Consider the following 15,115-nt stretch of genomic DNA (forward strand, 5'->3'; position numbering starts at 1 on the left):
AGGGAAGGGTGTTCCCCGGCCACATCACTCCCATGACCCCCCACGAAGCCTCGCATCTTCGCATCTACCTGCCCTTTTGCTGTTTCCCTCCCCCCCATCTTTGTTTGCACCATCTCTCCGTCTTCTCCTCCTCAGCAACCGTGGGGATGTTGTTGCTGTGGCAACCGCTCCCCATGGAGTTGCCAGATCTTCTCTGTTGCCATGGAGACCAGCTCCCAGATGGAAATTAATACTGCATCACCAGCCCCTCCCTCAGCAGTTTCTCATCTTGGGCCCACTCCCACCAGGCAGCACCACCACCTCCTCCTTGTCTTCCTCGCCGCCCCCCACCGCTCCCAGCTCACCTTCCTTCCACTCCTTTTCTCTATTCCTTCATCTAGAATCTCGCTAGGCTGCCATCCATCTCTGTCCAAACACCATCCCCCCCCCAGTTTCCTCCCTTTCTCCCATCTCAGTCAGTGTTTCTCACAGTGCCGCTTCATTGGGCCTCCACAGCTGGCACCCACTTGAGACACAAGGTGTGGGGCGAGCAGGGGCTCCCCCACCTTATCATTCTCCTCTGTCCCGTGCTTGCCCCTCTCCACTTTCACTAAGGGGCCCAGGCCTCTGAGGGCCAATGCAGCACCAGTGTGCCTGGTTTAGTGACAACAACGCTGTTTTCATAACTTCGCCCGGCTGGACCAAAAGCACAAACAAGGCCTTATTCACCACAGTGTCCAAGGTAGCAAGCCGGAAGGCGGCACTAGAAAGGGGGAGACAAGGCCCCAGCTAAACAAGCAACTGTAGGCTAAGGATAGATAGGTCTGTTAATTTCAGTTCCTCCCCCTTTTTTCTAATATTACGCTCAGTTCTCCACATTTCCACATCAGTTCGCGAATTTGAAAGGTCCCCATGAAAATTGTCAACATTTTTTGTGCTGATTCCTCCTAATATATATGTGTTTTATGCAATTCTGCCTAATTCATGTTTGCAAGCAAAACACATTGTTTATGTTACTTCTGCTAGGATAGTATATTTTTACTCTCCTATATGCATTTTTGTACATATTGCATGGCTGGAGAGGTGCATTGCTAAATTCAGAGAGACGCGTGAATTTCGAGGGATAAAATCCTAGAGTTGTAGAGTTGGAAGGGATGTGAGGGTCATCTAGTCCAACCCCTTGCAATGCAGGAATCTTTTGCCCAACGTGGGGCTCAAACTCACGACTCTGAGATTAAGAGTCTCATGCTCTACTGACTGAGCTATCTCAGCATGGTTGCATTTCAGTTTCTGTGCTGCCTTGGAAAACGAGAATTACAACACAAACTGAACTGAACTCTCTCCCCTGATTCCTAGCCACAGGTTCCTCACCCTTGACCTAAAACAGCCCAACATTTCCCCAACATTTTCCTGACAGAGCCAATTCAAAACAGCCAGGCAGAAATGTGGCACAACCTTCCACAAAACACCAACATTCACAACAGGGAATTCATTTATTTCTGAAACCACCTCTGTGTCAAAAAAAAAAAATTGTCTCCATGCAGAAAGCCAATACATTAGTGTGTTTGCTATGCATCCTAGACTCACCCTTCAAACATAGCTATTTTACACCCACCACAGAATTTATAAGATGTGCAAGTCCATTTTTAATTTAAAAGCAAAACAACCAAACTAAAAGCAGGCATTTAATTAATAAAACATTTGGTAATTGCAAGCTGAACTGAATCTCTTCCCACTTTCCTAGCTAAGGCCAAAGCAATAACAGGTCTGGAAGGACCAGAGTAGTCCCACTGAAATGAATGGGTGTGTGATATTACGATTTATTAACTTACATATTGGTTCCAAAATGGCTTCTAAGCAGTTTCCAAGCACAAAATTCCTTACAAAATTCGTACGTAATCGAAATGCACAATGAAGTCGGCCATGCCCGTTTGTTTCAATAGGTCTACTCCGGGTAGGACTAGCATAAGATACAACCCATCGGAAGTCCGAATCTGGAGAAACAAATTGCAAGCAGTGCTGGCTGCAGGCCAAGGATGGGGGCCAGCCTGTGAAAGGGCTACAGACACACAGAGTTTGTTTTAAGCGTGGGTGTAGCAAGAGCAAACACAGCACTTGAGGGACAAGTGTAAAGAGGAGCTGCAGGAGGACGATGAGTGTGGGGGACCTGTGGTGCTATTGGCGGGGGCGGGAGGGAGAGGAGATGGGGGGAAGGCAAAGATGGCTTTGGTTCCGGCTAGGAGAACCAGCAGTGGAGCTGCAAAAAGACTTCCCTGCCACTCCCACTTCCCCTGCAGTCTGCCTGGATTGAACTAAGGATCTCGGTTTTCCTGCTCTTGGGGAGGAGGGAGAAGGTGACAGCTTGAGGCAAGGGAGGGAGATTAGGAAGACCTGCTCTGCAATGCCCCTAAGAGATGGGGGGGATGGACAGTGCAACCAGGAACACACGTCAGGTACACTTTCCCTCCAAGCTGGTGGAGGGTGGCCGGGGGGGGGGGGAATAGAACAGGCAACTCTGTGTGTGTGTGTGTGTGTGTGTGCGCGCGTGTGTGCAAGGGGTAGGACAATGGAGAAGTGAGGCTTGGATTAAGTTGGATCCCGTGGCTAAGCTGCTGCTCTGAGCGATTAAGCAGCTGCTGCAATTTGGTTGCAGGCTGACCTCCCTGCAGGCTGGGGTGGAGTGGGGTTAGGCATCAAAAACAAAAAGGGGGGTGCAGAAAAAAGGAGAGGCCTGAGTCATCACCCCCCTACCCAATCAGCACCCTGACCAAGAATCTGGGGGGTGTGTGTGTGCGCATACACACAGCATCAATGACAGGTGAACGACGACAAAGAGGTAGCCGGGAAATGGAAGCCAAAGCGGCACGGAAGTGGTTAATTGGCACCGGGATTAATAAGTGCAGCGCTAATCCCCCCTCCTGCTCCCCCCCACAAGCACTTAGCGAGATGAGATAGAGAGGAGAGGAAGCATCCACCTGCTTCCCCCCTCCCCCCTTCCAACACAGGATCTGCGGGGGGGGGGGGTGAGTGTTAAGGACCCTGCAGAAAAAAAGCCACAGTCTGCTGGCTCCCCCCCCCCCAACTTTACGTTGCAGGAGGAAACTGTGCAGGGTTAAAAGAGGGATGCAGCCTAAGAGAGGCAGAAGTGCGGAGGGGGGGAGGTAAAAAGGAAGGGAGATGGAAAAGGCTTATGTTTTCTCTCTGCCTCCCTCAAAGCTGCAACTCGCCCTGTATCCCATCCCTCCTGAGCTGATTCAGGCTGCTCAGAGCATCACAGCACCAGCTAGCTGTGTGAGATGGAGGAAGAGCGGGCCAGGAGCCAAGCGAGAAGCAGCAAGGGGTGAGAGGTGGAAGAATTGAGGCTCCTTTTTGCTCCTGCTGTCCTGTGGAGCAGAAGGCACCTCAGGAAGCACCCCCAAATTTATGGGGAACCTCACCATGCAAAGACGATGGATTTTGCAAGTCTCTGCAGAAATTCAGGCTTGTGCAGGGACCCCGTTCCCTTGTCCAGTGGAGGAGGGTGGCAAGTTCACCCACCCACCAAGCCTTGCTTGGCACCACACACTTGAAGCAGATCAGTCAAAACACACCACTGCAAAAAAGGTGAATGGTCTCTAGCGGGAGAGTGACCTGGGGCTTCTACATGACACACTTTGGTTTTAAGGCCTAACAGAACCTTCATGAAGGGTATGGAGCCTTCTCTGTGATTATACGGCCACAACCGCCCACTGCGACCAGGAGGAGATGAATACAGCAACTGGATGAGTCCTTCTTGGTAGATTGGTAGATTGTGGCGCATGCAGAAGGGACAAGTAGAAGACTAGAAATAGCTTTCATTTCTAATACCGCACGCTATGTTCGGATTTAGGAACAATGGCAACTCAACTGCATTTACAACAGGAATTTCTCTGTGGGCTTTTACCACTGCCGTCCCACTTCAAGCAAGCCACAAATTGCCCGAGCTGCAGACAGTTCTCTTCTCTCAAGGAAAACAAAGAACAGCTCGTCACAAGTCTCCCAGCTGCCGTGAAGTAGAAACAGGGGACACCTAAGGGAGATGTGGGCTGGGCCTTGCGAAGCAGAACGCTTTGGGTTCCACCCCTGCTGACCCCATCCTCAATATGACGGGGAGGGCAAAGGGTGTCAGGCCCATCCAGTCTTCTTTCTAACTGAAGAGATCGTATAATTGTCTTGCTGGAACACAAAGATCATGGCTCTGTCTAGACCAATGTTCTGTCTCCAACCATAACTAGTTTGCTGCCTTGGACAGTTGTAAGTTGGGCATGAGACCAGAAGACAGGGCTTTTGGCTTGTCCAGGAGCTTCTCTACTAGAAGATGCCCTATCTAGAGATGTGAAGGTCTGGAAAATAACTGGGGGGGGGGGGAAATCTGGGTTTTCTCCCTGCTTTTTTGGTGGGGAAGAACAGGGTGTGGGTGTGTGGTTTTTTTTGGGGGGGGGGAATCTGGGGGACAGGTTTTTCCTTAATTTTCCTAGTTTCTTTCCTGGGCCTTCACATCTCTTCCAGAGGTGTACCACTTTGCTGGGGAAGGACAAGTGGGGAGAGTCCTGTTGCACTCATGCCCTGCATGTGGACTTCCTAGGCATGTGTTTGGCCACTGAGAAAAGGAGGCTGGGCAAGACGAGGTGTTAAATGTGGTCCAGCAGAGGACCTTCTCACAGAAGTGCTCTATTTAGCCAGCAGGTAGGGCCTGCAGAAAAGTGTTGCAGTAGGAAGCGCTCCTGTTCAGGGCTTGAGCCTGCTAGCCATGCCAACTTCAAGGTACTCCATTCCATTCCATTCTCTCTTCCTGCTGCCTCCCCCCAAAATACTCTACCTTTTATGTTGACAGAGCAAGCTAAAGTCTCATTTGTTGTCCTTCTCTAGCCTGCTAGGACCACAAAGCTTGCCAGTCCGTATATTAGATATGCAGATGATAGAAGGTAGGTCTGTCTGAAACTAGCAGCTGCCACCATCACAAGAACACACAAAGAACCACAGTTCCCATGGGCTTTCTTGCTTTCTGTTCAGAAAGGAGCCAAGTTCTGTATTGAGAACACAGGATCTTAGCGCTGACCGAGACCCATTTGGGAAGGAATAATTATTATCGCATGCCTCCCACCAAGAAACAGCACATGATGACTCTATTGCCATTATTCACCTGTTCTCCGGGGGGCGGGGGAGTATCCTGAGATCTGGTAGGGTACAAGCAAGTATTGGTTTTCTTCTGCCAGCTAGGCTCTTCAGCACTGACAACCTCACCACCATGGCAAACACAGATGGTGCTTCTCCGGAGCAATGTGCCAACCCATGGCCAAAAGCCATTTCCCCCCACAGAGCAAAGCAAGAAAGGAGTAGCGAGCAAAGTCTTCCCCACCCCCTCCACCGCCCCAACACATGCACCACGAGGAATCTGCATCCAAACCAAGGCTTTGCACGGGGGTCTTGTGCTACAGAGGACCAAGAATGGTGCAGCACCAGGAAGTTGCTTCTGCATCTTATCTCAGTGAGCTAAGGGTGGGAGGCAGGACTTGGCGGGGGCTCCTTTGAGTCAGAAACACCTGCAGCCTTTCATCAAAGGGTTACAACAAGGTCCTAAAGAGAGCCAGGAAGGATGAAGAGCAGGCCTGCAGCTTTGGCCTGGGAGGGGAAAGGCAGGAGAGTGGGCAACAATCGAGACCAAAACCACATCTGACATGGAATAACTGCAATTTGAGCTCCTGGGTTGTTTTTTTTAAGGGGGGCTCCCTATTTAATTTGAGTAGAAATGGTGGGGGCAATGCTGGCTCTATGTTTTGAAAGGCCCTAGGCCTAAGCAGCCTCCCCCCCCCCCGGTGAGTGAGCGAACTCCCCACTGCAGTAGGTCCAGGGGGTCTCTTGCCAGGGGAGGGGGGCCTCAGCAGATGCTTGAGCAATGCCAATTCTTGATAGGGAAGATATGGCACAGTCTAGGCTTGATGTTGCGAATGGAGGAGGAGGGAGACCATCCTGCGCTCCACAGAAGATGGCAGGTTGACAGCCCAGATGGAGGACTGCAATCATCACCAGGCATGGCTTGGCCCACCAGCCTCCCTCTCTGCTGTGCAAACGAGAGACAGACAGACTCTCTGCAGGCCCCATCGCATCATTTCAAAACAAGTCTCTTTTGGTACTTCCCCTGAGCTCAGGAAGGCCACCATCTGCTTAACCCTCATTGCTGTGTTGGATGGGACAGATAACAGGATGCTTCCCTGACTTCCAGGCCATGGGGCTGAGGGGCTGTGAAGTTCACCTGGAGGAATGTGTCCCCCCGCCCAATCCTGGGTAGGTCAGTGGGATTTGGGCTGCATGCACACCATACATTCAAAGCACTCCCCCCCACTCCCCGCACCAGAAGAATCCTGGGAACCATAGTTGGTAATGTAGATCTGGACAGGGGAAACTACAATTCCCATGATTATGCTTAAATGCAAGGTCTGTATGCAGCCTTGCTCACAGGCAAGCAAAAACAAAACAGAGAGAAGTGCCAATCCGGACAGAAGAGCCACACTCCCCAAAGGAGCCCAAGGGCCCCTTAAAAGAATGCCCCACTGGTTTTGAAACAAGGGGGTCTTGCAGCCCAGCCCCCAAATGCCTGTTTCCCACTCCAGAGGCAAAAGGTGAGACGCCTGAGGTCCAAAGGACGTCTCAGGGAAGAGGGGGAGAGCGCCACGCCACGCCGGCCTCTCTTCTCGCTTTGGGGACACCCCGTCTCCCAAGCAGATGAAGTGGGTGGGTGTCGATCCCCGCCCCCCAGGCCTGCCTATCTCCAGATGGAATCTGGGCAGGGCGAGCAAACAGCAAAACAGATGCCCGCTTCTCCTTGGAACAAGCACTAGGCGCGCAGGCAGAAGGGGGGCGGCTGCTGGGCTTTCCCCCTCCCTGCCCAGTCCCTTGCCTGGACATCACCTACGACGTCGCCTCCTCCAGCCGCTACCCTCCATGCTAGCCAGCCAGCCAGTCTGCCCGCCCGCCCGCTCTCCCTCCAGGCGCAGGTTTCCCGATAAGCGCCTCCTTCCTTAGCCTCTTAACCAGGAGGAGATCCGAGGGGATCAAGGGGTCTCTCTCCTGTGCCAGTGACCTTGGGCAGCCCGCCCCGGACACCTTGAGCGCGCCATCCCCGCCCGGCGGTCCCTTCCTCCTGCGCTCCAAAGAGGCTGGGCAATAAAAGCCCCCGCAAGCTCCCCGGGCGCAGCAGCCGCCCAGGAGGCTCTCCCTCCCTCTCTCCCTCCTGCCCCACCCACCCACCCTCTCGGCGGGCTCACCTGGGTGTTGGCTGCGCCTCCGGGCCCCAGGCAAGAAGCCAGCAAGAGCAACGGCGCCAGCAAGCAGCGCGCAGCGACGGCGCATCCCGCCGCCCCAGCCATGGCTCGCTCGCTCGCTCTCCCTTTCAGCCGACGCTGCGGCCGCTTCTCCTGCGGCGCTCGGGAGCTTCCCGCCTCCTTCTGGCGGCGAAGCTAAGGGGGAACCCGGGATGGGTGGCGGCGCTGGGGGAGATCCTAGGGCTTGGGGGTCGCCTCCCTGCGCGCGCTTGCACCAGCTCAAGCGCTGCTGCTGCTGTTGCTGCGGCGCAGTCGGTTCCCAGCTGGGCTGTGACAGGAGGAGCTGGCCCCGCTGCTGCTGCTGCTGCCACCGCCTGCTCCTCCTCTTTCCCCGCCGCCGCTGCGGCTGCAGCGCCTCTCCCTGGCCCCTCCTCCTTGCCCCTCCCGCCGCTCTGGCTGCAGCCACAATAGCTGCGACGTAGCGCCCAGCAGGGCGGAGCCAGAGTCGCAGCAGCCTGGGGGCGGGGCTCGCGGGCCGCTTGCGGACGGAGGAGGTGGGCGGGGAGCCTTCGCGGCTGCCCCTTTTCCAAACAAGGGGGGGGGGGAGAGGCTGGGGTGTCCCGTCCCCGCCGTCGAACCTGATCGCCGCGCGCTTTTCTTCGCAGCCGGAAAACGCCCTTCGCCCCTCGGATCCGAGGTGCCTGGAGGAAAGGCGGCGGGATTGCGGAGAGAGGCGAGGGAGGGGCCTGCGGCGACCATGGAGAGGGTTTCTGGTAGAAGGGAATGGTACTCTGTCCATGCTTAGGGGCGGTCTCGCTTTAGGCTGCAGTTCAGAGACACCGCTTACCCTGGAGCAAGGCCCATTCAGTTCAATGGGATTTATTTCCCAGTAGGATGGGGTTGTTAATTAGACAGTGGGTGCGGCGCGAGGAGAGCTCTTCTTGCTGAGCCTTTGGGTGATGTTCGAAAGTCCCTTAGTGATGCGCTTAGGTAGCTTTAGACTCTGGACTTAATGGTCCCATGCCCCAGCTTTTGATGACAGTGTGGAACTTTGCTTCCTTCCTACTTGGAAACTCTGGTGGGGCCTTGCCCCCCGATACTGTTTGTTCATAGCAGTCAAAGGGGCAGGAGGCAACTGCCCCCTCTGTGAGTTCACATGAATGCCTAACTAGTGCTCCCCCCACAAGCCCTCTTCAGACATCCAAAAAACCTTGTTTTTGCATTTATATCACACCTTTCCTCCAAATAACTCCAGGAGAAGCACACAGTTCTCTCCTTTCCTCTCCTAGGTTAGGCAGAGAGAGCATGACTGGCCCAAGGGGTACCAGTGAGCTACATGGCTGGGTGTGGGTGGGTGTCGAACCCTGGTTTCCCACGCTCTAGCCCAGTGCACTAACCTGTTGCAGGGACAGTGGGGTGCATGATCTTGCTTCACCAATCCCAACACTGATTATTTACAGCTTCTGAACATCCCAAAGAGCCTTTCCCCTTCTGTTCTCCTTTGAGTTGAGAGACTCCTGTTGCTCAGATGAGTTCAGAGCAGGTAGAAGTTCCCCATCATCTGGACTTCCCTAGTAAATTTCTGTTTGCTGTGTACGTTGTTAAACCTTTCAGATCCTTGGTGCATCTAGTAGCCCAACACTGACTGCTCTGACTAGAAACAGCTCTCCAGGGTTTGGGGCAGAGTTATTTCTCATTGCTTGGTACCAGAGATCTTTTCATTCATGGAGATGCCATGGAATTAGTGATGGGTCCCAAGACTTACATGCAGAGCAAGTTCTGTGCTTCTGAGTGACATGAAACTCACCCATTTGAGACCCGCCATGGGGTAAGGTGGCCTCCGTAAGCAAATCCTTTGACCGCTGACACAAAGAGATTGTGAAGAGCTCTAGAAACGATCCAAAATTCTCTCTCCAAACTGAGAGAATGGTTAACATGGCAAATGCAATTCAAGTGTAAACAGGAGCAAAGTGATGTGTGTTGGGGGTGAAGACCCATAGTTTCACATATATGCTCATTGGGGTTTGAACTTGTGGCGAGTGACCGGAAATAAGACCTTGCGGTTGCAGTAAATAGCTTGATGATGATGTTGGTCATGCCAATGTGTGGCACATCTCTGAAAAAGACAAAATTCACATGGAAGGCAGCACATGGCAGCCTCAGGGGTAAATTTGACAGCTAATTCAGCCTGTGAAACATGGAAAGGGCGCATTTTGCTCTCCTGTCCTTTAAGAAATGGGCACTTGGTCAGCAGCTGGTTAAGAGATGGCTAGAAGCCCCCTGTGAGCCGCTCTGAATTTTCCAAGGAGTGCTTTTGCCTCTCTGGAATGTGCCCTTGAACACTGATAATGCTAGAGAGATGGTATACGAGTGGGTGCGCAAACTTTCACCCACTTCTGCTCCTGACTGCAAGAAGCTTGCTGCATGAAGGAGAACATCCCATTCCGTTCGCTCACTTTCCCTTCTGGCCTTGCCCACTGCTTGGCATCTAGCTCCCAAAAGGTTGCCCTGCAGGGAATATGGCCCCTGGGTTTGAAAACAGTGCCCCTATGCTCCAGAGACCCCTCATGTGGGAGCTTTTGCTGCTGCTAAGTCGGCCACACCTTGTCTCTGTGGCCTGTTCATGCAGGGATGTTGGCCCCTTGCTCAGGGCAGCCTCGTGTGATAACCTGTGTCAGTGAGCGAGACGTACCTTCTAAAAAGAGGCCATTTGCACATTTAGCTGCTCTTTATTTTTGAGTAATGAGAGAGATCAAATGGACGAAGAATGGCTGGTTTCATTGGACTGACCACTGCCTCTTAACAGCTGCTTGATCTGCAGGTGCTGGATCCCTTTTCTCTCCATGCTTTGAAGATCTGCCCAGCCCTACATTGATGTTACCATCTTGGTCCAGTAAACATGGCATTATTGGCCTGAGGATGAGTCTGGTGGAGCTCTCTTCCTTCCTTCCTCTCCTCTGGTGCTTCATACTGGAAAACTTCCTGTCGGAGCCACTCTTGCCTGTGTTTGTTCCATACCCATTCTGTCCTGTTTCTGTGCTAATCTGCACATTTTTTAAAAAAAGAAAAAAAAACTGCACAAAAGTTCATATTTAAACACCTACTTTTGAATGTCTTTTGTCATTTGCATTTCTGTAGCATCTCCTAAAGTCACGCTTTTATACTATTTCCTCCTAAGATGCACTTGGAGTGAAATGCAAAGCATAGCTACTCTTGTAAAAACATCAGGATCTGAGCCATTGGCCTGTCAAGGCCAGCATCCCGTTCTCATAGCAGCTAGCCAGCCAGATGCCTATGAGAATCCTGCAAACAGGACTGTGAGCGCAATAGTGATCTTTTGCCCATTCTGATTTGTCAGGATTTGTGCAGATTGAAGTTCTCAAGCATCCCTAGTTAAAAACTTCGGCTTTTCACTGATGTCTGAAAAACTGGGAATCTTTTTGCTCCCTTGATGGTGAACTGGGATGTGAAGCCGGCACAGGAAGGATGAGGAAGCAGAAGTCCTCCATGCCCCAAATCAAGACGTAATTCTTTTAGGGAGGAAAAGTGCCCTCTGGCATTCAGTTACAACCACATCGCATCACCTCATCTCTGCCTTGTGACACTGACACACTCTGTGAACAAACACTCGCAGAGCAAGGACCCAGCTGCTCTCCACTCTTGTTATGATGCCCAGCAGTGTTAAGCAGAATGCATTATGGAGAGCTGCAGCCAGGGCCAGGAGACTGCTGCAACCAATGGCAACCAGCTAGCATGCTAGTGCAGCAAATGCAATTAAGGCTTAAGGCAGCTGAGAGAAGGAAGAGGATCTCTCTCTCTCTCTCTCTCTCGCCTTGCATGACTGGCAGGGGGAGGCTGGATGGTTTGCTAAATCACAGCTTGTTGCTCTCACCCGGCGAGGATGTTCCTTGTGTTCAGCACAGGAGCCACAAATTGCCCTTCTGGGTTTTTCATCAGCATCAAGGAAAAATCCTTGCATCCCGTGTGTGTGTTTGCATGTCCACACACCCCAATGCAGGCACATTACCAAGCAGGTGTTGAGCAGCGTCAACTCAAGCAGCACAGATCACCTGGCTGGGGGGCTGGTGGAGGTTGCAGAGTTGGAAGAGGCTGCAAAAGTCCAACCCCCTGCAATGCAGGAATCACAGCTGAAGGGTGGCTATCCAAAACCTTAAATGAAGGAAAGTTCACTACTGAATATGGAAAACCCTCCTTCCTCTTCTGAAAGAAGCTGTCCTTTTGGAGTGTTTTTATATGCAGGAAGCAAGGTTTAGCTAGGAAGGGCCAAAACCTATGAAATTTGCTGGTCACGTGCATGATTTCGGGTTGCAACCTGGAGATCTACCCTGTACCTTTAAATTCCCTGAAACGGCAGTGGGCAGAGAAGCTGACCTTTCTCCCCTATCTCCTGTCATCCATCTCCACCCCATTCCAGAGATTCTTGCTTTTTACAGCAGGGGGTGGAGATGACACATTCAGGGATAGAAGGATTAGAAGTTGCTGCCCCATTGGCACGACTGAGCTTTGTACCTTGTGAGCTGGCAACACTGCTTTGGCCCCCTCTACTCAACTATCTATCCAGCAGCTGAAAAATATATAGCATCCTTTGCCAACCTGGTGCCCTCCAGACATTGGCCCAAAGCTAGTGAGACTAACTTGTGCAGTCAACATTGCATTGGCATTAAAAATTGACAATATCAGTGTCCTTTTGGTCAAGTCATCCACATCTGAACGATCGCAGATTCACACATGCAAATTTACCACCTTATATATAGAGTGCAAGGGAATAAATGGTGCCATGAAGTTGTGAAATGGGCTATAAATGCTTTTCTTAAAAACAAGAGGAGGTAGTCAACCATGTTTTGCTCACCAGCTGCCCCACGGAAAAGAACGGAACCAATTTAGCCCTGCTTTTTAATTTCAGTGGGTCTACTTGGCGTATAACTTACTTGAATGCCACCCCATGTATTTGTCAGTTTGTATTTTTTAGTACAGAAAGTACTGATCTGATGTATAGAGATCTTTCCTATTCTGTTTAATACAAGAAGGTTCAAGAAGGTTTCTGATGTTTGGGTTAGTTCTTCTGGGAAGCTGAGTACAGCTGGTTTAAACGGGTTCTGCAATCTTTCTGTCAAGGTTGTGCTGACTATAATAGTAAGGGCAGGAGAAGCCTGGATCTCACACACTTTTCTCTTTCTGTCTCTTTGTTATAGAGTGGTGTTCTGTATGCTATAGTGTTAAGTTTGTCTTATTATAAGTATTGTAAGTTTTGCTGTAAGCGCTGCAACTGGATTTTTAATGGACTGTGCCAATCCTGAATGTATTGGATTTGTGACCACGATGCTCACTTGCCGTCAGTAGAAGTAAAACTCTGCTGAATGAAATACAATTGCCTCTGGTCTATTTTTTGGGAATTCTGCATTGTGTTAAAGATTTTTCCTCCTCTGGAGATGGTGCGACAGTATTCATGTGGGATGGGCCAAAAATGCCTCTCACTTGGGGCACCATTTGGCCCAGGATAGGCCAAACATCTGCAGATTTAAAGGAACAGGGAGGTGGAGAAGTCAGTGGCTGGAGAAACACCCTTCAAAACACTATGTCAGAGGTAGGGAACCTCTGGCCTGGGGGCTGAAAACAACCCAACAAGGCCCTCTCTACCTTTGGGACTCTCTCCAGGCCATGTTCCCTAGGCCACACCCGATTTGCCCTGCTTTGCACCCTCCTTGAGCTCTTTGGCCTGACTGGAGTGTATCTTCGAACTCTGGTAATGGCTCTTGCTTGTGAGGCTTGAGATGGGTTTTTTGAGGGGGGGGGCAGAGTTCTAGGAACCTATGACTTGTGTATTTAGAAAATAGCTTAGTGGCACCTCTACCACCCATGTTTTGCCACTGACCATATCTACCACTGGGATGCAGACCCTCCAGGTAGACCTATTTTCCAGGGGCAGTCCCAGATTTTAATAATATAAGAAAAAGAAATTACTTATACCCCGCCCACCTGGCCGGGACTCCCCAGCCACTGTGGACGACTCCCAACAGAATATTAAAAACATCAAAGATTAAAAACTTCCCTAAACAGGGCTGCCTTCAGATGTTTTCTAAAAGTCAGGTAGTTGTTTATTTCCTTGACATCTGATGGGAGGGCATTCCACAGGGCAGGTGCCACTACTGAGAAGGCCCTCTGCCTGGTTCCCTGTAACCTCACTTCTCGCAGTGAGGGAACTGCCAGAAGGCCCTCAGCTCTGGACCTCAGTGTCTGGGCTGAATGATGGGGGTGGAGAAGCTCCTTCAGCCGTCTCAGTTTCTGATTTGATCTCAGAATGCCCTGCCTTGCATTAGGATGTCCCTATTTTCATCAGATAAATGAGGGTATGGAGTTATCTAACCCCTGAGCCATTTGAAGGCAGCCCTGTATAGGGAAGTTTTTTTTTAATGTTTCATGTTTTCTTATATTTTTATATATGTTGGAAGCCATCCAGAGTGGCTGGAACAACCCAGTCTAATGAGTGAGTTATAATGATGATGATGATGATGATGATAATAATAATAATAATAATAATAATAATAATAATAATAATAATAATAGAATAGGATGTCCCTATTTTCATTGGAGAAAATGTTGGAGGGTATGCGGCCCCTGAAAGCTTGCCCACGAGGAAATGTGGCTCTCAGGCTGAGGAAAGTTCACCCCAGTGTCTGAACTAAGAGCTTCATGGTTATGAAACACAGGCTTGGGTGAGTGTGAGGTCATCAAGTAAGAAGAGCACTTGAGGAACAATTGGGCTTTTCATTAGATCCTTCAAGAAGCAGGCTGGGCACAATCCATTGGCTTCCTGGAACATGCATGAGATAACCATCTATATGACACACTTACATGGCGATTCATTGCTTACAGCAGAATTTGGCTGGGCCATCTGCATACCAGCCCTCAGAGGACACATGCTGGGGCTGCTGAAGGTCACATTAACCTGCTGACCTCTTTTAACCAGCATGCCTGTTGGCCCTTCCTGCCGCTCTAGAGCAGGGGTCAGCAACCTTTTTCAGCTGTGGGCCAGTCCACCATCCATCAGACCAGGCATGGCCAAACTCAGCCTTCCAGTTGTTTTGGGACTACGACTTCCATCATCCCTAGCTAACAGGATCAGTGGTCAGGGATGATGGGAATTGTAGTCCCCAAACATCTGGAGGGCCGAGTTTGGCCATGCCTTCCTCAGACCATGTGGTGGGCCGGACTACATTTTGAAAAATAATATGAACCAATTCCTATGCCCCACAAATAACCCAGAGATGCATTTTATATAAAAGCACACATTCTACTCATGTAAAAGCACGCTGATTCCCGGACCGTCCGAGGGCCGGATTGAGAAGGCGATTGAGCTGCATCTGGCCCCTGGGCCTTAGGTTGCCTACCCCTGCTCTAGAGACACCACTGGCAGCCCTCTACTGATGATGGCTTGATATTGCATGATGCGCCCCCAGTAGGATGAGTGAAGTCTGCCAGCTGTTGTGGAAGAAGCCCTCCAGGGGCGAACCAGGATCTTTCCAGATGACAAATGCTGCACTTTTCTCTCTGCACGACATTTATGCCCGTGGGAGTAGAGCAAGCAATATCCTGTCCCCTGTTTATAATGGAGGGGAGGGGAATCAAGGAAGATTGGAGTGCAAGTTTGCCAACTTATTATCTGGCAGGACTCCAGTGCCTTAACAACAACAGCAACACCCCCCCACCCCCTGCCAGATAAGAAATAAAAATAAGGTGAAGTTTTCCTTCTTGTGGGGCATGATGGGGAAAGATCCGTCAGTTACAACTCTGCAGAGGCACCCTTGTGCGGAGAACGCTGGCAACCTGGTGGTGCT

At 51.0% G+C, this 15,115-nt stretch overlaps 1 protein-coding gene across 2 annotated transcripts in view; it reads right to left on the reverse strand.

Moving 5' to 3' along the window:
- The window catches only part of APLP1 (amyloid beta precursor like protein 1), a 51,144-nt gene extending 43,467 nt beyond the window's left edge, over positions 1 to 7,677 (reverse strand). The window contains exon 1 of one of the 2 annotated variants that reach the window (XM_083751060.1): positions 7,263 to 7,677. In XM_083751060.1, the coding sequence (XP_083607186.1) occupies positions 7,263 to 7,364 (102 nt within the window). In that variant the 5' untranslated portion in view covers positions 7,365 to 7,677. The remainder of the gene's footprint in view (positions 1 to 7,262) is intronic. The other variant, XM_083751059.1, reaches the window with a different exon arrangement.
- Between the last annotated feature and the right edge of the window lie 7,438 nt (positions 7,678 to 15,115).

Source organism: Podarcis gaigeae (genome assembly GCF_964106915.1).
Source record: "Podarcis gaigeae genome assembly, chromosome: 8".
Lineage (NCBI taxonomy): Eukaryota > Metazoa > Chordata > Lepidosauria > Squamata > Lacertidae > Podarcis > Podarcis gaigeae.